This window comes from Chanos chanos, chromosome 12, assembly GCF_902362185.1.
Source record: "Chanos chanos chromosome 12, fChaCha1.1, whole genome shotgun sequence".
In the NCBI taxonomy this organism is placed as follows: domain Eukaryota; kingdom Metazoa; phylum Chordata; class Actinopteri; order Gonorynchiformes; family Chanidae; genus Chanos; species Chanos chanos.
This window is the reverse complement of record NC_044506.1, coordinates 1459886-1485397: the sequence shown is the minus strand read 5'-3', so window position 1 is coordinate 1485397 and position 25512 is coordinate 1459886. Positions and strand designations below refer to the sequence as shown.

Below are 25512 nucleotides of genomic sequence, written 5' to 3'. Positions count from 1 at the left end.
AAAGTGAGATGTGAATCACAGTTTTCATAGAAGACGTGTGAAACCAAAGTGCTGAGTTTTGGAGAGAATAAATATCAGAACAGTGTTTCTCATGGAGCTGAGAGTCTGTGCTGTTAAACTCTGATCACTGTTGTGCTGTTTGTAAATGTGAGAGTGTCCAACATGCTGAGTTTTCACTGACAAATTTAACTCAGTTTTACACAGTCAGATATAACAGTGGATGTTGCAATAGATGTAAGAGATATATTGTTTATAGTAAAGCTGATTGACGATTAAAACATGTTAAAATATGATTAAGAATGTGATTCATATTAAAAACTTCGTGTATACTGTAATGATCTGTATATATTTGTTGTAATAACATAATGTAAGAGATAAGGGACTTCTATAATTATTGTTTATAGTTGAATTATAGACATACTGTATATGCTATTTAGATGCCGTTGAGCATATGAGTGAAATAATGTGCTATATTTTCAATGAGAAAATGTTAATGATTCATCAGTGTTTTTAAGTGATTACTATATGTCATAAAGTGCTGACAGATGAGTGGTGGACATACAGAATTTATAAGAAAACTTGGTTCTCAACTTACTGATTGGGTTCATTCTGGAAAATGACACATGTCATAAAAGAAAAATCAAATTACTTCAGAAAGAAAATAATTGAAAAGTGATTTTTAAACAACTCGTCTATCTAGACTTTAGTTTGTACCTGAGCCACTGCCATTTAGAATCATGAAAGATGTTTGGAGTAAATAGTTATGGCGATATTACACATTACAGAGTTACATAAGATGTTTCTGTGTTAAAAAGATGCCTTTTGATTTCGTGATGAATTGGTAGTTAACAGGTGTTACCCTCTTTCTCTGTCTCTCTGTCTGTCTGTCTGTCTGTCTGTCCATCCATCTCTCTCTCTCTCTCTCCTCTCTCCAGCTGGACCTACAGTGAAGCCCAGTCTGTCTCTGTTCCCTCCCTCTCTTCAGCAGCTCTCTGAGGGCTCTGTCATGCTGGCCTGCCTGCTCAGTGGCTACTCCCCACAGGGGGCACTGGTGAGTTGGACGATGGATAGTTCACAGGTGACACAGGGTGGTCTGACCAGCACAGAGGAAGAAAGAGGACGCCTTTACAGCCGTGGCAGCACCCTGACCCTGGATAAATCTCGCTTGGAGGAGGGAGAAGTCTACGTCTGCATGGTCACCCATAACGACCAGACACAGTCCACCTCCTTCTGCAAGAGTCACTGTGAAGGCTGACGATTCCTCACATCACCTCCAGCAACACTGCACCACTTCAGGGAGAGAGACACAGTCGAGTCCCTGGTCTTAATCATCCTCCAGACAGGCCTAGTGTTTTAGTCCTGCTGAGAGTGATCTAAGGCTCATCTGATTACAGTGTAGATCACAGACAGTGTGTTTGTGTAGACACTCAAAAGAGTCTCAATGTGGTCATGTCTTCTAATGAAAATCAGACAAAGCCTTTAAACCTTAAATGGTTAATCATTTATTTAGGGCTAAAATTGCTGACACTCCCTTTTGCTGTTCTCTTAGTAAAGCTTGATGCAGGAAGATTCCTTCACGACTGCTGTCCTGTCTCTTGTTTGTCCATTCCACTGAATGACTGTAAGAGAAGAGTCTGACTACACTCTATCAGAGTTAATAAGTACACTACACAGAGTTAAATGTATTTCTGTGTGATTCTGGAATCGGATCAGGTCTGAGTAGAGCTGTGCTGCTTGAGTGAGTTTGTTTTTCTGGAGAATGAACATCTGGTGAGAGTGCTGATCTATTCTGGGAGGAAGAAAACCACTCAGCCCTGTCTATGCAAATCTGACTCTGACTCCCTGGGCTCCCACACTCCCAGTTACACAGTCTCACTGGTTAAAATGATCTAGACTGGGACATCTGTGTGGGGTGGACTGGTTTCAGTTCCATTAAAGAGATGAGTCTGGACTTCTCTTCCATCATTCACAGATAAAACACTCCATTTATGTGTGTTTAAAACAGTGATATTCATTTTTGTGTAAATATTGAGGTGGGTCACATCAGCCTGTGTTCAGACCAGCATTAACCCAGTGATGCGTCACCTCAGCCTGTGTTCACACCAGCATTAACCCAGTGATGAGTCACCTCAGCCTGTGTTCACACCAGCATTAACCCAGTGATGAGTCACATCAGCCTGTGTTCACACCAGCATTAACCCAGTGATGAGTCACCTCAGCCTGTGTTCACACCATCATTAACCCAGTGATGAGTCAACACAGCCTGTGTTCACACCAGCATTAACCCAGTGATGAGTCAACACAGCCTGTGTTCACACCAGCATTAACCCAGTGATGAGTCACCTCAGCCTGTGTTCACACCAGCATTAACCCAGTGATGAGTCACCTCAGCCTGTGTTCACACAAGCATTAAACCTTGGGTTTAACATGATCATTGATTCCATTTAACACTGAGTTAAAGACATTTCACAAACAAACACATGAGCAGTTGTTTCATTTGTAGATACAGGTTTTGTGACACTCACCTCTACATGAACAAACTCATTTTTATGTTGTGTAATTCTCACAGCAACAAATACATTAAAACTACACTGGTAATTAAATCAGAACAGTCAACTAACAATATCAGACAAAGATTTCTATGTTTCACCTGATAATCCAACTGTCTGACAGTGATCCATCAACACTGATCATTTTTGAAAAGTCATAGTGTCATCAATTCTGTTCCTCTCTGGTCTTCCATTAAACAGTCCACACAGTTTCCACACTAACAAACCAGACCAACTCTCCACACTCACAAACTGTACCTGTGATTTTCTCTGATCTGGAAACTTCACACAAGCTTCCACTTTATCAACCATCAGATCTGATAAACATCCCATTCAGTTTGACTGTGGTCTCCATGGAGTGTTTGTGAGAGTTTGTTTTGTGTTGATGAATAAATGGTTATTTATACTTATAAAGGCAATCCAGGGCTTGGATTTGGAAAGTGTGATCCAGGGCTTGGCTAGTGTAGTAACCCAGCAGCACTTTACTGGAGCTCTCCCTTCCTCACACTGATCAGAGGCCTGAGGAGCTCCAGTCATGATCAGTCTCTCCACATCTTCTAGAAGAAACACACACACAAACAAACAAACAAACAAACAAACACACACACAGAAGTGTTCAGTAGTGCATGAGACTGGTAACACTGAGGAGAGCTGATAATACAACTATGACTAGTCAAGCAGAGTCTTCAGAACGGTTTAGAATCAACTCTACACAATTAACACTCTGTTTATAACTCCATACATTTAACACCACAACTCTACATGTTTAACAGTCTGTCCATAACTCTACACATTTAACATTCTGTCTATAACTCTATACATTTAACACTCTGTCTGTAACTACACATTTAAATCAACATGTTTCAACACGTCTTTTTAACTTAACATGTTACAAACATTTAACACAGTATGCCTTTAACTCTAGATATTTAACACTCAACATATAACTCTACTTAACTCTATTTACTGACAGCACTCACTTATTTAAAATATTCTCTCTATAGCTCTAAATACTAAAGAAATTCTCTGTGATAAATACTAAAATACTAAATACTAAATCAAATGTATCTAAAATAATTAAAAAAGAAATTTTGACATTATGAAGTAAAAAGCTGAAGTGGATGACCTGTGGGAAACACGAGGAGAAAGTTTAAACACTTGTATAGAAGCACTGAAAATAATCTGTCTTTTGATGAGAGTGAATCATAACAAAGAAAAAGACCATTTCTTAAAAAAATTCCAGCCTGTTCCAGCTGTAGTTCCTCTGTGACTGTTCTCAGATCAGTCTTATTTCCTCTGTAACTGTTCTCATATCTGTTCTTTGTTCCTCTGCAGCTGAGGGAGGTTTTTGTATGATGCTCTAACACTGTGTGAATGGAGAGCTATAACTCTGCTGACAGTAATAATCTCCTGCATCTTCAGTCTGGACTCCAGTGATTTTCAGTGTATACTGTGTACCAGACCCACTCCCACTGAAACGATCTGGAACTCCAGACTGACGGTTAGATGCATAATAAATCAGGAGTTTAGGAGCTTGTCCAGGTTTCTGCTGGTACCAGGCAATGTAGCTGGAGACACTGTTCTTGGTTGTACAGCTGATAGAGACGGTCTCTCCTGGGAGAACAGACTTTGATTGTGGAGACTGAGTCAGAATTATTTCCCCTGATGATTCTGGAAGAAAAAAGACAATGACAAGAGTGTGAGAGACCATAATACTGTGATCACATTAAAGACAGAAACATTCTCATAACAATCTCTCATAACTTTACTCAGACACACTCATATGTAGAATGATTGTAGTGGAAAAGAGATTGTAAGAAATGAGGAAAGTGATTTTGTCTGACCCTGAGTGAGGAGACCCAGTGTTCCCAGCAGTAGAATGAGTGACATGATCATTGTGCTGTGTGTCAGTGTCTCCGAAAGGACTGAACACTCACTGATCAACACTGGAGCTCTTAAAGTGTGTGGAGCAGTGAGGCAGCACAGGTATGCAAAACACACACACACACTCACACACACACACACACACACAAATGTCTGTATTTAACCGGAGCAAAAAATTCTCAGTGTGAGTGTTTATGACTGGGCCAAACCCACATGCATGCAGGGCAAATATTTCAATATGCGTCTGTTCATCAAAAGAAAAATTAATCGTGTGTGTTAGTGTCTGATGATGAACTGAAGAATAAAGTTGATTGTCGTGTTTGAGGGAAAAACTAAATAGATGAATGAAAAGTTAATGTTTATAACCGTACTGGAGGGATGTGACTCCATTCTTCAATAACAGAAGAGAACACCTCCTTCAGGAAAAAAATTCTTCTCCATGGTGTTGAGGGAACCACTCAGAGAGACTTTGTGTTTATTAGCATGTACAGTAACCTCTGAGGGGCTGACTGGACCTAAACCTAAACCATACTGGGAACATGTCACCCACACCAGAACAGATCCACCAGAACCTGTCACTGAGTCTAATGAAACCACACCGCTTCCTTTGTTCATGTCATTTCAACACACAGCACACGTTCAGTTGGATATTAAAACTCAGTTCAGTTGGGTATTAAAAGTCAAATCCATCTTGTCTATGTGTGTGTGTCTAGAAAGTGCAGTACATAGTAGAGTGTTGCTCAGTCTTTAGACAGGACTCAGTGAGTTTATAGTTGTATGGAGTTTATAGAATACCAGCTAATAGAATGATTAAAATGGTTGACCTGACTCTTAGAGTAGTAAAATGTTCTTTTATTTTCATAACACAATTTTTTAGTTGGACTTATAGAATTATTGTTACTGTAACTAGATATAGTGTCATGTGATTGTAGAGGTAGTATAGCATGTGAGTGATCTGCTCCTGTTTTCCAGCAGAGGGCGATGTGTAATACTCACATCTGTAATGGTTCAGTTCTCACTCCATCTGCTTCTGCATTAGCGAGTTTTAGTACAGAGTCTGTCTCCATTACTGTGGTGGACTTTTGGTGGAGGAATCAAACTGGATGTTGGCAGTGAGTATCCAAATATATGGCATAGTTATAAATTGGAGAATAAGTAAACTCTTCAGAAAATAGTGTATCATTAGTTAGCATTGACAGGTGAATGAAAAAAACAAAACAAAACTAACGTGTATAATCCTGATCTTGTTTAAGAGTAAACTGACAGTCAACTTGATGGTTTAAACAACACAAAATGACAGTAAAATGTTGGTAAGAGTTGAAATATGAATGAGTTGAGAGGTTGTTGAATGAGTCGATTGGTAGATTGATGAATAGTAACATTAAGAGTGTGAAACAATGTGCTGTAAAGCACAGAGAGATCAGAGTCATTAGAGCAGGAGGTTTTTGTACGGCCACTTAACCAGTTTGTATCACTGTGATACACTTTTGGTGGAGGCACCAAACTGTCAGTTGGACGTAAGTACACATTTCTTCTCTTAATGAAAAAGAACAGATGTTGAGTCCAGATTAAAATAATCTGTAGTAACCCTGTGTAGTTTATAAATGACACAGTTTGTATGATTTGATGTTTTACTAATATATTTTGAGTTGTTGTAATGATAGTGTGGTCAGTTAGAATAATACAATCTCAATGAGTCCATATGTATCTGGTCTTTTCCTCTGAAAACAAAAATGTTTCCTTTGAAAACTAAAACTTCTAAAATAAAATGTTTGTAAGTGTTGAAATATTTATTTATAAATTGAAAGGCTGATTAATGAGAGATGGAAGATTGACCAATAACAACATTAAAAGTTCAAAACATAAAACATGAATATAATTATGAATTTTTTATACCAAAACTGTGTAAAAGAACTTGAATATTCATAAGAACATAAATGTGAAACAGGTGTAGTGTGTAAGACTGGATTATATTACAATCTTAACTCAGTTCAAGTGACATTTAATGTATATTTTTAAATGTTCAATGGTAATGATAATAATAATAATAATAATAATAATAATAATAATAATAATAATAATAATCATAATAATAATAATATGAAATATATACTGTAGATTACTGTCTCATTTAATGAGGAAACTACTGGATACAGTTCAGAGAGCAGTGAAGTTCTTCTCAGTACATTTCATCATTTTCATTAGAACTGAATCAAGTTAAACACAGTTAAGAAAAGAAAGAAAGAAAGAAAGAAAGAAAAACATGTGAAGGATGAAATTCTCAGTTCAATGCATTTGCACTTTGACATTCAGTGTTTTTCTTTCTGTAAAACTGAATTTAGAAAATTAGAATTTTTTTTTTCCGAAATATTAAGAATCTTCTGTAAATATAATGACGTGAAATATGTATCTCATTCATTTATCCTTGTATACTGAGAGATTAGAAATGATTTCACTGAAATTTGAACAGTGATATATTGTCAGAGGTCCTGGCGTTTAGTGAAACTGAACTGCTCAATTTCTGCTTCTTATTGTCTAACTGATGTCCACCCAAAAATATATTAATTTTATTTTTCAGTTTTTTTACAATCATTTATCTGTGTAACTACATGTGTGCAACTCTTGTTCAATACTTATGCTGAAAATTTATTTATTAACTTTATTATTATTATTTAAATAATGATAGTGTGGAGAGAAAATGTATTTTATTAAAGTAGAAAGTGGATTTCATTAAAGGTTATTTATACATTTCTGGTAACTGTCCTTAAACGCTTGGCTGATCTTGGTTGGGTTCTGTGATGTAGAGATAAGGGAAGTGAAAGAGACAGAGCCTGTCTGCTTTTCAGCCACACATAAAGTGTGTGTTTAAAGTGTGTTTCACTCACACACACACACACACACACACACACACAGACACACACACACACAGAGTAATCCGAGATGGAGACTAACCATGTCACACACTACTGTGTCCCTCTACCCATTGATCGACACACATCAGCTCTCTCTCCATCCAATCACAGCTCTGACTTGTGTGATGTATCCTAGGTGATGCACGACCCACCCTGACGGTCCTGCCCCCCTCCAGTGAGGAGCTGAAGCAGGGGGAGGCCACGCTCATGTGTCTGGCCAACAACGGCTTCCCCTCAGACTGGAAGCTGAGCTGGAAGGTGGATGGTAAGAGCTGGAGTTCAGGGGTGAGCTCCAGCCCTGAGGTTCTCCAGAAGGACGGTCTGTACAGCTGGAGCAGCACCCTCACCCTCCAGGAGGAGCAGTGGACAAAGATGTCAGTGACCTGTGAGGCCACACAGGGCTCCCAGTCTCCTGTGACCCAGACAGTGAGCAGAGACCAGTGTTCTTAGGCGTGAGAGCACACACACATACACACGCGCGCACACACACACTCACACAAACACACAGACACACGCATGCACACACACACACACACATACACACGCGCGCGTGCACACACACACACACACACACACACACACACGCCTGATATGTGTGTATCAGACTTGTTTTGTGCTGTGTTTGACCCTGTGTGTGAGACCTTCCAGCAGCTTGACTTGTGACCAGAGCATCTTCCATGTCATGTTGTTGTGTTTCATGTCAAATCCATTCATGTCCACTGCATGTGTTTGTTTAACTGCTTCACTCTTCCTCTTTCTCATTTATGATGAAAATAAAGAGCTTTTTTCAATCACAACCATTCCACTCTCTCTCTCTTTATTAGAAATAATGATTTTTTTACCTAAATCACACACTAAAATCATGACTTACATGCATAAATACATCATAAGTGTACAGACCATCGTGTTAACAGTGCACAGATACCTCAACACACGTTTCACACTAGAGTCAAAAATACTGATGAAAAGAAAAACTAGTGAATAAATATCTATAAAGGCTTATTCGCTGAATAAATAAAAACACACATAAATAAATAAATGTTGTGAAAATGCATTAACTGGTCTAAATAATGTGATTATTATTATTCAAGTTATATTATCTACAGTATCTACAGATTAATTTAACAGTGATTGTATATTTTGAGATCAGCATTATAATTATGAACCTAATGTAAAATCTATTGACAGACATTATGTGAGTGTGTGTGAGTGAGACAGTAATTGTGTGTCAGTCCAGATGTGGACTTTATAATGACACTGATACTAAAGTAATGATCTCTGAACCCACTCTAATCCCAGTGGGGGTGAGGGATCATGTGAGCACAGTGCTGCTCTATTCTGGGAGAGTGGAGATCACCCTGCACATGCAAATCTGACTTTCACCCTCACAGCACCCACTCACAGCGCCCCAAACCCCCTGAGACTGGGACAGCTGTGTGTGTGTGTGCGTGTGTGTGTGTGTATGTCTGTGTGTGTGTGTGTATGTGTGCGTGTGTGATGTGAGAACAGAAGATCATGGGTGGGGCTCTACACAGTGAGGTGCTGTTTTGAATAACATTTATAATCTTTATAAACTCCCATTGTGTTGTTTGTGCTTGTAATTGATGTGTGGTAATGTGTAGTTATGATGTGATTGGTGGATTGTGTTCAACTATTGTCTTCACAGGTTAATTGCACTAATGGAACTGACCAATGAGAGCTGTATCATAGAATTTCAACGGTGATTTTAGGATATTCTCCTGGTTGATCATGTGATACAGAGTTTGTGAGAGTTTGTTTAGTGTTGATGAATAAATGGTTATTTATACTTATGAAGACAATTCACATCCACATACAGTCTTCTATATGAAACTGGTATGTAGTTTGTATGAGTGTGATCCAGGGCTTGTCTTTGGAAAGACAGAGTTGTAAGACGTCCAGAGAGAAGAGTGTCCTTCACTAGTGTAGTAAGCCAGCAGCACTTTACTGGAGCTCTCCCTTCCTCACACTGATCAGAGGCCTGAGGAGCTCCAGTCATGATCAGTCTCTCCACATCTTCTAGAGGAAACACACACACACACACACACACACACACACACACACACACACACACATACACAACTGATCAGTAGTGCAGGAGACTGGTAACACTGAGGAGAGCTGATTATATGACTCTAACTAGAGTCAATCAGAGAGTCTTCAGAACCGTTTAGAATCAACTCTACACATTAAACACTCTGTCTGTAACTCTACACATTTAACACTCTGTCTGTAACTCTATACATTTACCACTCTGTCTGTAACTCTATACATTTAACACTCTATCTGTAACTCTACACATTAAGTAACATGTGTCTACATTGTCTCTGTAACTTTGCACATTCCAAACTCTATATATATTTCTACAGATAATACTCACTTTATACACCTAAACATTTAACACTGTCTACAACTCTACACATTTAACTCTCCTCCTATAGCTCTGTACATTTCACACAGAGTGCATGTAACTCTATATATTTAACACTCTGTGTAACCACACATTTAACACTCCATCTATATCTCTGTACATTTAAAACAGTATGTCTCTAACTCCACAATTTAACTCCATAGCTCTATATATTTAACAATGTGTATAACTACACTTTTAATTTTCTGTCTTAAATATGTAACACTCTGTATAACTCTGTGATTTGAAACATTTAACATTCTCTATATTTATAATGCTCACTTATTTAAAATATTTTCCCTGTAGTTCCAAATAGCTAACAAATTCTCTGCAACTTTACAATTTTGAATACTGTACATCTAAGTAAAAAAAAAAAAAACAGAACATTGACACTATGAAGTAGAAAGTTGAAGTGGATGACCTGTGGGAAACAGGAGGCGAAAGTAGAAACACTTGTATAGAAGCACTGAAAATAATCTGTCTTTTGATGAGGGTGAATCATAACAAAGAATAAGATCATTTCTTTAAAAAATTCCAGCCTGTTCCAGCCGTAGTTCCTCTGTGGATGTTCTCAGATCAGTCTTTGTTCCTCTGTAGCTGAGGGAGGTTTTTGTATGATGCTTTAACACTGTGTGAGTGGATAGCTAGCACTCTGCTGACAGTAATAATCTCCTGCATCTTCAGTCTGGACTCCAGTGATTTTCAGTGTAAACTGTGTACCAGACCCACTCCCACTGAAACGATCTGGAACTCCAGACTGACGGGAAGTTGCAGCATAAATCAGGAGTTTAGGAGCTTGTCCAGGTTTCTGCTGGTACCAGGCAATGTAGCTGGAGACACTGTTCTTGGTTGTACAGCTGATAGAGACGGTCTCTCCTGGGAGAACAGACTTTGATTGTGGAGACTGAGTCAGAATTATTTCCCCTGATGATTCTGGAAGAAAAAAGACAATGACAAGAGTGTGAGAGACCATAATACTGTGATCACATGAAAGACAGAAACATTCTCATAACAATCTCTCATAACTTTACTCAGACACACTCATATGTAGAATGATTGTAGTGGAAAAGAGATTGTAAGAAATGAGGAAAGTGATTTTGTCTGACCCTGAGTGAGGAGTCCCAGTGTTCCCAGCAGTAGAATGAGTGACATGATCATTGTGCTGTGTGTCAGTGTCTCTGAAAGGACTGAACACTCACTGATCAACACTGGAGCTCTTAAAGTGTGTGGAGCAGTGAGGCAGCACAGCTATGCAAAACACACACACATACACACACACACACACACACACACACACACACAAATGCAAAACTTTGTTAATCACCCATTATTAAGAGTGTGTCATTATTGACCAGTGTGTTTGTGCCTGTGATCATGCTAAAGCCAGGGAATCAAATGAACCATGCACAAAACACACACACACACACACACACACACACACACACACACATACACACACCCACACGTACACACACACTGTGTGTTAGTGTCTGATGATGAACTGAAGGATAAATTTGATTGTCATGGCTGAGGGAAAAACTACATAGATGAATGAAAGGTTCATGTTAATAACTGTACTGGAGGGATGTGACTCCATTCTTCAATAACAGAAGAGAACACCTCCTTCAGGAAAAAAAATTCTTCTCCATGGTGTTGAGGGAACCACTCAGAGAGGATTTGTCTTTATTAGCATGAACAGTAACCTCTGAGGGGCTGACTGGACCTAAAGCTAAACCATGCTGGGAACATGTAACCCACACCAGAACAGATCCACCAGAACCTGTCACTGAGTCTAACGAAACCACACCGCTTCCTTTGTTCATGTCATGTCAATACACAGCACACGTTCAGTTGGATATTACAACTCAGTTTAGTTGAATATTAAAAGTCAAATGAATCTTGTCTATGTATGTGTCTAGTAGAAAGTGCAGTACATATGAGAGTGGTGGTCAGTCTTTTGACAGGACTGAGTGAGTTTATGGTTGTATGGAGCTCATAGAATGGATTTGCAGTCACATAGTCTTTTGTGTTTGTAACGTTTATTTCCACTATGTGGCGCTTGTGTGTTCAGTTGCTTATTTGTTTCATTAACCTTTGATTCATTTCATTTATCTGTTTTGATTTCTCAAGTTTTGTGTAATATTTATTATGATTCCTACACTGAATGTCATTTATTTGAACAAGATTTATTTTTATTTTTTAGAGTTTTTTGGTTATATTTGTTCCCATCATGCATTTTGTTCATGTCACTTCCTGTGTGTCGTTCACATCAGAGGCCTGAACAATTTTCTCCTTACAAGGTTTAAAGTGTCTGCTCCGTAATTGTAAGCCATCTGACTAAAAATTTCAGGATACAAATCCCTCTCTGAGTTCACAAGCAGGCAAAAGTGATATGTAGATTTATTTTCTATCTAATTGTGAGTTTATTGTCCCTTGTGTGTTTTTGTGTAAGTGGGTGTAATCAATGGTTTTGTCTTTCATATTCATCCCTTTTCATTTAGTTCTATGACGTTGATGTTGGTGTTGGTGCTGATGTTGGTGTTGATGTTGATGCTGATGTTGATGTTGGTGGTGTTGGTGTTGTATGTTCGTCCAAGCATTAACCAACTGTGAGAAAGGAACCTGATCCTTCGCGTTGTGACTAAGGACATATAGAATATCTGGTAATAAAATGAATAAAATGATTGGCTTGTCCTTTTTAAAATTAAAATGTTCTTTTACTTTTATAAAACAACTTTTTAGATGGAAAAGTAGAATCATTGTTGATGTAATTAGAGCATGTGTAGTGTGATTGTAGAGTTAGTGTAGTGTGATTGTAGAGTTAGTGTAGTGTGATTGTAGAGTTAGTGTAGTGTGATTGTAGAGTTAGTGTAGTGTGTTTGTAGAGTTAGTGTAGTGTGATTGTAGAGTTAGTGTAGTGTGATTGTAGAGTTAGTGTAGTGTGAGTGTAGAGTTAGTGTGGTGTGTTTGTAGAGTTAGTGTAGTGTGATTGTAGAGTTAGTGTAGTGTGATTGTAGAGTTAGTGTAGTGTGTTTGTAGAGTTAGTGTAGTGTGATTGTAGAGTTAGTGTAGTGTGATTGTAGAGTTAGTGTAGTGTGTTTGTAGAGTTAGTGTAGTGTGATTGTAGAGTTAGTGTAGTGTGATTGTAGAGTTAGTGTAGTGTGTTTGTAGAGTTAGTGTAGTGTGTTTGTAGAGTTAGTGTAATGTGTGATTCCTCCACAGAGTGTGTCATTGTGTTGTATCAGTCTGACTGAGGGAGGTTTTTGTTTGACTCTATATCACTGTGTGTACACCCAGGTATATCCACTCCAATAGCCACCGGTTTGATGTAAACTCTGACAGTAATAATCTCCTGCATCTTCAGTCTGGACTCCTCTGACGGTCAGAGTGAAGTCAGTCTCAGATCCACTGCCACTGAAACGATCTGGAGTTCCTGACTTTAATCGATTTCCCACCCAAATCAGGAGTTTAGGAGTTTCTCCAGATTTCTGTTGGTACCAGAATATGTCATATATTTTATCTCCGTTTTCATCTGGTACAATGTTGGTTTTACAGTTGATAGTGACTGTTTGTCCTGGAAGAGCAGATTTCACTATAGGAGTCTGAGTCACTGTCACCTGTCCTCTGGACTCTGAAATGAGAAATAATTTACTCAGTCAAAATTCACGCCCAGATTAAATATAAAAATGTAAAAATTGTCACACATCAAATATTACAGTCTGCCCATAAATGTAATACAACAAAATAACAGAAAATAACAATGATGTCCCACTTCAATATTTTCCCTTTACCTTTAAAACTACAGAAAAGTGTCCAGATGAAGATGGTGATGAAAGTCATGGTGTCTGTGGGTTAAGTTTGTGGGGCAGGCAGCTCTCCGTCATCAAGTGTTAAACTCACAGGGCTATAAACACTCCCAGAGCACTGAAGCATGTGCTGCCAATGCAAAGTCTCCTCTCTCTATGGAAATGATTTTGGTACCTGTACCAGAGCGTTGTCTTAAATTAAGTTATAGACTCTGTTTGAGGGAGAGAGAGGTTGAGAAGGGCGAGAAAGAGAGACAATGATCCAGTCCACCTCCTTCTGCAAGAGTCACTGTGAAGCCTGGAGATTCCTCACATCACCTCCAGCAACACTGCACCACCTCAGGGAGAGAGACACAGTCGAGTCCCTGGTCCCCTGCTTAGTGGGTACTCTCCACAGGGGGCGCCGGTTAGCTGGATGGTGGACTGCTCACAGGTGACACAGGGTGTCCTGGGAGGAGGGAGAAGTCTACGTCTGCACGGTCACTCACGATGACCAGACACAGTCCACCTCCATCTGCAAGAGTCACTGTGAAGCCTGACGATTCCTCACATCACCTCCAGCAACACTGCACCAGTTCAGGGAGAGAGACACAGTCGAGTCCCTGGTCTTAGTCGTCCTCCACACGGGCCCAGTGTTTTAGTCCTGTTGAGAGTGATCTAAAGCTCATCTGATTACAGTGTAGATCACAGACAGTGTGTTTGTGTAGACACTCAAAACAGTCTCAATGTCATCATGTCTTCTAATGAAAATCAGACAAAGCCCTTAAACCTTAAATGGTTAATCATTTATTTAGAGCTAAAATTGCTGACACTCCCTTTTGCTGTTCTCTTAGTAAAGCTTGATGCAGGAAGATTCCTTCATGACTGCTGTCCTGTCTCTTGTTTGTCCACTACACTGAATGACTGTAAGAGAAGAGTCTGACTACACTCTATCAGAGTTAATATGTACACTACACAGAGTTAAATGTATTTCTGTGTGATTCTGGAATCGGATCAGGTCTGAGTAGAGCTGTGCTGCTTGAGTGAGTTTGTTTTTGTGGAGAATGAACATCTGGTGAGAGTGCTGATCTATTCTGGGAGGAAGAAAACCACTCAGCCCTGTCTATGCAAATCTGACTCTCACCCCCTGGGCTCCCACACTCCCAGTTACACAGTCTCACTGGTTAAAATGATCTAGACTGGGACATCTGTGTGGGGTGGACTGGTTTCAAAGAGATGAGTCTGGACTTCTCTTCCATCATTCACAGATAAAACACTCCATATATGTGTGTTTAAAACAGTGATATTCATTTTTGTGAAAACATTGCGGTAGCCTGTGTTCAAGTTCAAGTTCAAGTTCAATTTCAAGTTTATTTAGAGCCCAATCTCAATGTTTACAGTTTCAAAGGGCTTTAGAGGGCACAACAGTCAAATCAAAATATGACGGCACCCCCTGACTTAATTGTCATGGCGGGCAAGAAAAAACTCCCCAAAAACCCAAAAGGGAAATGGGAGAAAATGGGAGAAACACCAGCATTAACCCAGTGATGAGTCACCTCAGCCTGTGTTCACACCAGCATTTACCCAGTGATGAGTCACCTCAGTCTGTGTGTCAACATTAAGCCTGGTGTGTGTCAATTATTTATTCTATTATCACTGAGTTAAAGACATTCAACAAACAAACATATGACCAGTTGTTTCCATTTGTGGCATTTTCAGTGTTTTGTAACACCCACTTCTACATTCACAAACTCATTTTTACACCGTGTACAATTCCCACAGTAAAGTAACTTACAGATGTAACTTATAGACAGCTGTAGACAGATTAATAATGTGATATCATTCAATTCAATTCAATTCAAAGTGCTTCACTGGCATGACAAATAAGGCATTGTATTGCTAAAGCAGTCATACAAAGCATAAGGAATACAAAGAACAAGTCATATTGATCTAATCTAAGTCTAAATTTTATGTAAATTTAAATCTAATCTAAGTTTAAATATAGACCTAATCTATTCTATGTATAGATGTACACAGATTTGGACTAACATAAAACAAACATAGACACTACACTCAAATATGAATAGGAACATTATATGTGTAATATATATAGTAACATTAAACGTTAAACATATTTACATTTAGGTTTAGCTAGTGTCCCTCAGTGTCCCTCAGGTTATGACATAGTGAAATATATTTGGCCACCAGAGCAGCTGAAGGTCCCTCTCCTGAGAGGATAGCCATTTTTTCATTTTTGTCTAGGACTTCAAAGTTTGGGTGGTTGGTTTTAAATGTACGGAAAAGAGCTTTTCTTATTTCTGTACACTTCTCACAGTGAAGAAGAAAATGCTCCTCTGTCTCCACCTTCCCTGTCTGGGACTGACCACATGTTCTGTCCTCTTTTGGCAGCCAGGTTTTTCTGTGTCTGCCTGTTTCCACTGCAAGTTTGTGGTCACTGAGTCTGTACTTGGTCAGGATTTGCCTCTGCTTCGTATCTCTGACAGAGAGGAGATACTCTGCCAATCTATACTCTCTTTTTAGGGTCAAATAGAAGCTCATTCTGCTTTGACTGGTGGTCTGGTTTCTCCAATGTTCCAAATAGTCTTCTTTTGCTTGTTTGATGATTTTATTGACACAAATTGGTGGTTTGGAAGCAGTACTGATCTGAACATATTGTGTATTAGTTTTCGTCACTGGGTTAGTGAGCTTCAGTACCAGTTGGCTTAGAGGACTCTTTTCTGGGTTCAGTTCTTGGGTTTTTAATGCCTCATATTGGAGTGTATTTTGTGTATTTAGATTTTATAGCATAGAGTGCTCTACGGGCTTTTTCTTTGAGTGCATTCACTGCCGTGCTGAAACTTCCTGATGCAGTAATGGGAAGACCGAGGTAAGTATACTGCATCGTGTGCTCTAGGACAGTGCTACCCAGAGTGAACATGTATTTGTGTTCCTGACATCTGGGCTTCTTTTGGAAAATCATGATTTTTGTTTTTATAGGATTTACTGCCAGGGCCCAGGTCTGGCAGTACTTTTCTAGCAGGTCCAGGTGCTTCTGTAGGCCCTGTTCAGAGGGTGACAGGAGCACCAGGTCATCTGCATAGAGCAGGAATTTGACCTTTGTGTCTTGAAGGGTGAGTCCAGGAGCTGCAGATTGTTCCAACTGCACGGCTAATTCATTAATGTAGATGTTGAAGAGTGTTGAACTCAGGCTGCAGCCCTGTCTCACTCCACGTCTCTGTGTGAAGAGCTCTGTTTGTTTTTTGCCAGTTTTTACTCTGCATTTATTATTTGAATACATTGATTTGATCACATCATTTACTTTACCCCCTACACCACTTTCTAAAAGTTTGTAATATAATCCTGTGTGCCAAATAGAATCAAATGCTTTTTTAAAGTCAACAAAGCAAGCAAATATTTTTCAATTTTTTGTGTCTTTTACATGTTTATGGATTAGGGTGTGTAGGGTGTAGATATGATCTGTGGTACGGTGGTTTGGGAGAAAGCCCATTTGATTTTTATTCAGGGCATTGTGTTTGTTAAGGAAGGTTTGAATTCTGTCATTTAAAATGCTACTAAATACCTTCCCCAGATTACTGCTCACACAGATACCTCTGTAATTATTAGGGTCCAATTTGTCTCCACCTTTATGAATTGGGGTAATGACCCCTTGATTCCAGACGTCAGGAAAACAGCCAGAACTTAGAGTGAGATTGAATACTTTGAGCACAGCTCTCTGCATTTCAGGCGTGCTGTGTTTAAGCATCTCACTTCTGATGCTGTTAGGACCACAAGCTTTATGGGGTTTTTAAAGATTTTAATTTTTGTGCAAGTTCTTCACTTGAAATGGGGTAGTCAAGTGGATTTTGGTTGTTTTTAAATATAGATTCAAAATTATGTAGTTTTTCTTTGATCTGATTCTGATTTTGATTTGGCTCTGTTGATTGTATTTCACTGTAGAGGTTTTGAAAATGCTCAATCCAAATATGACCATTTTGAATGGGTGCTTCTTGTGGTTCTTTTGCACTCAAAGTATTCCACATCTCCCAGAACTGATTTTTATTCATGGAATCCTCAGTTTCATGGAGAAGTTTGTTAGTGTAGTTTTGCTTTTTTCTTTTGATTGTTTGTTTGTAGCTTTTGAGGGTTTTGTAATATTGCAGTCTTAAGTCTGTGTTTTGGGGATGGTAGTGTTTTTGGTTTGATAGCTGCCTTCGCTCGTTCCTGATATTTTTACATTCTGTGTCAAACCATTTCCCATATTTTTGTTTTTTGGCTGTCTTAATGTTGGCTTTTGTTAGGCCAGCCTTTTTTGCTGCCCTGTGGAAAATCAGGTTCAGCTCATGAACAGCCATGTTTATACCTTTTTTGTCATTAGGGAATGGTTTATCTGTTAATTTAGTAATTTGATTTGTCAAATCAGGTGAGTTTAGGGCTTGTGTAAATTCTTCTGGGCTGTCTGGAGCCCATCTGTAGGTGGGATTAGGTTTGTACAGCGCACCGGGCTTCATTTGTGTGTTAGTGGGTTGGTCAGTCATTTTCAGAAATATATTTAATTGACTGTGGTCTGAGAAAGGAGTTTGCTGCCTGACAGTGAATGCACTGAAGTAGGAGGGGTCCATGTCAGTGATTGCATAATCCACTACACTATTACCCAGAGCTGAAGAATACATAAACCTCCCTAAAGAGTCCCCTCTGATCCTACCATTAAGCATGTACAGACCTAAAGAGTCCCCTCTGATCCTACCATTAAGCATGTACAGACCTAAAGAGCCCCCTCTGATCCTACCATTAAACACATACAGACCTAAAGAGTCCCCTCTGATCCTACCATTAAGCATGTACAGACCTAAAGAGTCCCCTCTGATCCTACCATTAAGCATGTACAGACCTAAAGAGCCCCCTCTGATCCTACCATTAAACACATACAGACCTAAAGAGTCCCCTCTGATCCTACCATTAAGCATGTACAGACCTAAAGAGTCCCCTCTGATCCTACCATTAAACACATACAGACCTAAAGAGTCCCCTCTGATCCTACCATTAAGCATGTACAGACCTAAAGAGCCCCCTCTGATCCTACCATTAAACACATACAGACCTAAAGAGTCCCCTCTGATCCTACCATTAAGCATGTACAGACCTAAAGAGTCCCCTCTGATCCTACCATTAAACACATACAGACCTAAAGAGTCCCCTCTGATCCTACCATTAAGCATGTACAGACCTAAAGAGTCCCCTCTGATCCTACCATTAAACACATACAGACCTAAAGAGTCCCCTCTCATCCTACCATTAAACACATACAGATCTAAACAGTCTCCTCTGATCCTACCATTAAACACATACAGACCTAAAGAGCCCCCTCTCATCCTACCATTAAGCATGTACAGACCTAAGGCTCGACAGAGGTGCACTAACTCTTGACCACTGTTATTCACCACACAGTCTAAGTTGTTTTGTATTATGGTGGTTGGTGAGAGGTGCAAAGGGGACTGGCCAAACACATGTGCATTGCCCTGTGGATCTATCAAGTCAAACTCAGTACCTGTCCGTGCATTAAAGTCTCCACACAATAGCACTTTTCCCTGGGCCTGGAAATGGCTTATTTCTGTATAGAGATTGTTAAAACAGTTTTCATCATAATAAACTGATTCCACTGGGGGAATGTAAGCAGCACAGAGGTAGGTTGTAAATTTAGAAATGCCAATAGTATCCTGCAGTTTTAGCCAGATGTGATTTTTTTCCATTTTAATAACTTAAATATGTTTAGCCAATTCATTTTTGCACCACACCAAAATACCACCTGAATCTCTGCCACGGCGTGTTTTTCTTAATTTTACTGAGGGCACTATAATCTCATAATAGTCTGGTGGACACTGAGTTACAATTCTTTCTCGACACCAAGTTTCCGTAAGTATCAAGATATCACTGTTTTTAACACTTTTCAAGAATTCAGGGTTTGTGCTTTAAACCAAAGGTTGAGGAGTAGAGACCCTGTATGTTCCAACAGCTAATCGCATGAATACAATTACAATGAGAAATTAACCAATTTTGTGAGACAAATCAGTGAAAACAGTTCTGATGCAATTTTCCTAAGATGTAACATTTTATGTTGCCTAGATTTTTTTTTTTTTAAGCCTATCTCTTCTTTTTGGTGCTGGGCTGGGGTGTAGCCATGCAATGAGGTGATGTATATGGTTGTTTTGAGGGGGGAGGCCAGTGGATGAAGGTTGTTGTCTTGTATATAAGGTGGGGGAGGGTAGTGGATAAGATAGGGAGGATGGGGCTGTGGGTTGGTTGGATTCCGTCCTAGAGCCACATCTTTGACAGTTCTGGCGAAGATTCTGACTCCATCCTTGTGAAGATGAAGTCCATCATACAGATCTTGGAGGCTAATGGAGGGGTGATGGGCTACATGGACATTGGGCAGGGCAGAGCAGCTTCTGGTTAGCTCTGCATTGATGTCATGGATGATGTGGGGAGGGATGTCTATACGTGGAAGCAAAGTAGAAATTATGATGCGGGATTCTGGGATCTCTCTGCTTGCTTTCTCCGCCACCTTCTTCATTGCTTCTGCAGCCCCACGGCATTGGGAAAGGAGGTCATTTGTCCCAGTGTGGACAATGACACAGTTGGGTCTGCCAAGGGTGTGCTGATTAAGGAGACGAAGGGCCTGGCTGCTGTTACTGCAGCGTTTGGTTGTTACACGTTGTCCAGGAAAGAATCTTTCAGGGTTCAGGAACTTGCCGTTTGAGTCCATGAGAAGCACCACCTGGGAGTTTGGTGTTTTGGCCATATTCTGCGGAGCAGACAACGTTTCTATAGGTGTGGGGGAGTGAGGGGAGGATTCAGTGAGTGATTGTGTGTCAGTGGTGTGTGTTGTTGGTGGTGGATCCTGCATGGTGTGTTTTGCTTGTTTGTTATCCGAATTTGGCCGTGGGTTTAACTGTTTGTTTGAGCTGGTGGACAGAGGGAGCTGCACCTCTGTGTATGCCTGTGTGTTTGTTGATGTGTGTTTCTCCCTTTGTATGTCAGTTGCCGAAGTCTGTTTTACCTCCATTTGCTCCTGTATCTGTGTTATTTGTCTTGAGAGGGTTTTCTCCCTGTCATTGGCATCTTCTTTTAACTTTGCCACCTGGGCTCTGAGACTTTTGTTCTCCTCCTGAATACCCTGGATGGTATATCTGAGCTCAGAGATGGTGGTCTGGGTATTAGTCCTCAGCTGATGAAGCTCCTCTTGGAGCTGCCTGATGGAGTCGTAGGGGGAATCATTTAGCCTGGCCTGCATGAGCTCCTTAAATTCTGCCAATTCCAGTTCAAGAAGGACCAGACTTTCTCTTAACTGTCTGTTAGAGCTGAGGGGTGATGGTGGAGCAGGGGTCAAGGTGGAAGTTGTCTCCTTTATCTGTTCTTCATTTTCGAGGTAGCCTGACGATTTCTCTTTCTGTACCTCAGCTTTCAGTTTAGGGAATGCCTGCTCAAAGGAACTCAAAAAATGTTCATGTCTCTGGACTAGGATTGTACCCTTAGTGTAGTAGGTGATGGTTAACTCAGGGTTGTCTGTGTCCAGGTTTTCATCCTCACAGACTGTCTGCCTCCGCGCCCAATGCCTTCCTTACATACGTGATCATATTGTTTGCAGAGGACAGATTTCCACTCAGAGAGGCAGTTGGTGTGAAATATCAGATTGTTTTTAACTCTTTTGTCCCTGTGCTTTGTAAAGTCTGTAAAGAGGACCTCTGGATTACTTCTTAAGACATGCTCTTTATGTTTTTTCTTTTCCTTAGAGGTTTTGCAGTTATTGGGAAACTCCACTTCTCTGCTTTCTGCTGTCTGCCTGGTTTCCATGGTGATAGAATGTTTACTGCTCTAACTGTCACTCTCCACTGTCAACAGTCAGTTTGCTATGCTAGTCTGCTAATTTGATAATAGATAATAGATTTTCTAATAGGTAATAACACTTGTATTAATATTGTAATAACACTGCATATCTTAGAAACAAGACTTCTTGGGCAAATGTCCTCTAAGTTTCAGGTTCTCCAACTTGGTGGTGAGTTTGGAGGGAATTATGGAGTTAAATGCTGAACTGTAGTCAACAAACAATATTTTGACATAATTTCCCTTCCTGGCGTCCACACGGCTCAGGGATGTGTGTAGGAGTTGTGTGATGGCATCATCAGTCGATCTGTTTGGGCAGTAAGCGAATTGTAAAGGGTCCAGGGTGTCAGGTGATGAAGTCTCTGACCAGCCTTACAAAACTCTTCATCACAGCTGAGGTCAAGGCTACGGGGCAATAGTCACTGGTCATTGAGACAGGCAGGCTGGGGTGGTCGGCGCAGGCTCCAAGGAATCCGTCCTGAAGTGCCGTCTGGTCCTGTTGCCTTCCTGGTATTCACTTTCTTGAAAGCCATCCTCACATCGTGCTCCAAGATGATGAAAGCGTCACCTGTTCTGACACTCTCCACATGCCGGCTGCCATTAGCACAGTGGCCACTGTGAGCACCACTAGCATCGTTAGCACTGTTAGCTGCAGCCTCGAAGCGAGCGTAGAAAGTGTTCAGCTCGTCTGCCAGAGACGCGTCTGTGTTCACCGCTTTGGAGGCTGGTGTTTTATAGTCCGTTATGTTCCTCAGTCCCTGCCACAGGCTCCTAGAGTCACTCTGTTGGAGCTGTGACTCTAGTTTCCTCCCCTAGTGCCGCTTCACCTCCTTCACCTCCTTCACTGCTCTTCGCACTTCATAGGACCCAGTCTTATATTCATCCATGTTTCCGGTGGTGAGCCCCGTGTTGTAGGCAGCGGTTGGAGATCTCACAGCTTCTGGTTGGGAAACGTTGTCATGATAATTTTGTGGACTGTGTCATCCTTCAGTTGAACATGTCCCAGTCTGCGTCATCAAGAGCGTCTTGCAAAGCGGCCAGCGATGGGCCCGTCCAGCGCGGACCAATCTCCCTCTGAACCGGAGCTTCCTGTTTCAGCCTTTGTTTGTATGATGGCGGCATGGTCAGATTTCCCAAATGGTGAATGAGACTGTGTCTTGTATCTGTCTTTGAACGGAGTGTGTCTAAGATCCTTCCGCCTCTAGTGGAACAGGAGCTGTGTTGGTGGAAGTTTGGCAGTGGCGAACCGTCAGGGCCTTCAAGGTATTCAGAGAAGACCCTCGAATCCTCAGAAGAAAAAATAAAATTAAATAAACGCATCTGTTTATCATATTTGGTTTTGTAGCCAATGGGCGTATTCTTTCAGGTTTTCCCACGGCTCCAGGGTATTCTGGAAGTCCTGCAGCTCACTCGCTCAGATGGGAGACCTAGCTTAGCGCTAACTAGCGATTGATAATCGACATCAAAAATGGTATCAGGTGGAGATGATATTGTAGCGAATTTATTTTATTTTATTTTTTACTTTATTACATGGACAGTGTGCTTTGCCAACTAGTGGTGAACTTGGAAATACAACAATCTTGGCAATGTCGCCTAAATCCAGACATTCTACAAAGCTTTCTGTGAAAAGGCTTAATGTGGCTTAATGTTCCAAAACTGCGATCAGTGATCAACAAATGTCAGATGAATTTGACTGATAGCAGTTGTTGAACATTAAGCAACATTAAGCTTTTTCACGTTAAGCCTTTTAGAATGTCCCTCTAAATCAGACCACAATAAAGTGACTGGCTCCATGATGTCCGATAGTGTGTGTGTGTGTACAGACTAGAACAACGCAATTATCGAAGACTGAGCAGTAAAGTCATATTTTGCCCAAAGCGGAAAAATGGCCAGGAGCACCCCATATTTTTCGTTACTGATTTTTTTTGGGGGGGGGGGGGGGGGGGGGGGGGTGTACGGAAGGTCAAGTTCTGATAGGCACGGTGCGCAACTGAAGTTTGGCATTGTGTGTTTTAAGTTGGCACTGTTAAAGTCTCTGTCACAATGAATGCAGTGTCCTGGTGATGAGTCTGGTAGTGAGTTAAATTAAACAGTCCATTAAGCAGTCCACACAGTTTCCACACTAACAAACCAGACCAACTCCTCACACTCTGGAACTGTTTCCACAAACTGGAAACTTCACACAAGCTTTTCTTCCACTTTATGATGGTTGAGAAGGAACAAACAACTACTGCTACTAGGAAATCCACAGGAACCCATTGCCTCAACAAAAGACTGGAAGATGTCAGTGGATCTGGGAACGCAGGTAAAGTTCCCCCAGCACACTACCACCACCACCCTACGTCCAGATGTGGTTCTCTGCTCAGACTCCACCGAGCAGGTCATCCTACTGGAGCTGACAGTACAGTGGGAGGAAAACCTGGATGAGCCCTATGAGAGAAAACTGGCCAAGCATGAAGACCTTATCAGCCAGTGCAGAGAGTCAGGATGGAAGGGGATGTGTCTGCTGACAGTAGGGGTGTAACGGTACGTGTATTTGTCCTGAGACGTCACGGTACGGACGTTACGGTTCGGTGCATGCAGTCACACAGAGAGGCAGCTGTGGTCTAAAGGTTAGACCACAGGGCTTGTGATTGGAGGGTTGCCGGTACGATTCCCAGGCCCAACATCCATAGCTGTGTGCCCTTGAGCAAGGCACTTAACCCTAATGCTGCCCACTGCTCCTGCGTCTGTTGTGTGTTCACTACTGGTGTGTTAAATGCAGAGGACAAATTCACTGTTCACAGTGTGTGTGTGCAATTGCTGAAACTTAACTTAATCCGCGTTAGCCTATGTGTGATGACTGATGAACGTAACGCGGAACCACATTTCACAAGCGCGAGTCTCTCACAGTTGGTTTGTTCTCTTCTCTCTAAGAGTTGGGATCTGATTGTGGTGCAAACAAATGACGACACAAGTTTTCAAGGACCTTATGTCTTTGTTTAGCTCTACATTGCAGTAAGAAGTAGACCGCATTTCCCAATGAATAACAGACAACAATGCTGGCCGTCAGTAGCCTGTGATTGGCTACACGCCACTATGTTGTGCGTTGTGATGTCACAAACACATGAAATTCAGAAAGGGCAGCAGAAAGGCTTGTTTTCTTCACATAGATCGTATGGCTGTAGGAGAAGGTGTTTTCATACTTTGACAAAGTTTCCATAGCACAATCATCTCAGTAAATTCAAAAGGGCAAGGGAAATTGTGATTTCCATTTTATGGCACATTTCATGCACTACAGGCTGTACCAGTGACCACAGGGGGAACAAACTGTAACTTGCACCACTGTCTGAAACCTAGCCTCATGCTTTTTTTTTGTTTTTGCTTTTTTCCCCATTGTACCAAACTCGTACCAAAGCGGGATTTCCAAGCCGTGGTGTGAACCGAATCGTGACTTCTGTGTGCCGTTACACCCCTAGCTAATAGGGGTTGCATGTCGAGGATTTGCTGCCCATTCACTGGCCAGAGCCCTCAGCACATTGAGCACTGGAGGATAGAAGAAGAGAATGGCCATTAGCAAGACCACCAGCGCGGCAGAAAGAGCCTCTACATGGCTACGACTGAAGAAAGAACAACACTGGGTGTGAAGTAGCCAGTAGTCGCCAGTTGGACGCAAACAGGGGTCTGATCAACCATTACTGGGTGGCCTGAGGGCCGGATTACGATTCTGAAAGGCCCAAAACTGCCGATGATTACAGGAAAAACACTGATGATGTGTCCAGCAGCATCATGTCACGACTCGGCTCAGAAGAGGTGACAAAAAGAAGGGCAGACCACACACAGATCACATTAAGGACAAAGCAAATTTATTACCAAAGCAAAAACCACCAATAACTTAACAATTAGACTGATAGTCAGTAGTATCAATAGTGTAAGCAAGGTATGGATGTGTGTTAGAGAAGTGTGGGGGTGTTGAAATGCAATAACCAAAAATCCTCATGAAACGAATGGTGCAGGCCTCAAGAAACAGAAAAGAGTTAGAAGGAAGGGGAACGCAAGAGAGGGAGGGGAAGGGGGCGAGAGGAAGGAAGAGGAAG

At 40.9% G+C, this 25512-nt stretch overlaps 3 gene segments (V, D, J or C); 1 reads left to right on the top strand and 2 right to left on the bottom strand.

The window, feature by feature from the left end:
• LOC115825317 (Ig kappa chain V region Mem5-like) overlaps positions 1 to 7826 on the top strand; it is a 56742-nt gene extending 48916 nt beyond the window's left edge. The window contains 2 exon segments of the V gene segment in view: positions 5917 to 5950; positions 7482 to 7826. Of these exon segments, the coding sequence occupies positions 5917 to 5950; positions 7482 to 7795 (348 nt within the window).
• Positions 3910 to 4445, bottom strand: LOC115825325 (immunoglobulin kappa variable 3-11-like). The segment is given in 2 exon segments: positions 3910 to 4220; positions 4394 to 4445. Coding segments are annotated over 2 exon segments (363 nt in total).
• A 2569-nt stretch (positions 7827 to 10395) lies between the features above and the next one.
• On the bottom strand, positions 10396 to 10946 carry LOC115825324 (immunoglobulin kappa variable 3-11-like). The segment is given in 2 exon segments: positions 10396 to 10706; positions 10880 to 10946. Coding segments are annotated over 2 exon segments (363 nt in total).
• Between the last annotated feature and the right edge of the window lie 14566 nt (positions 10947 to 25512).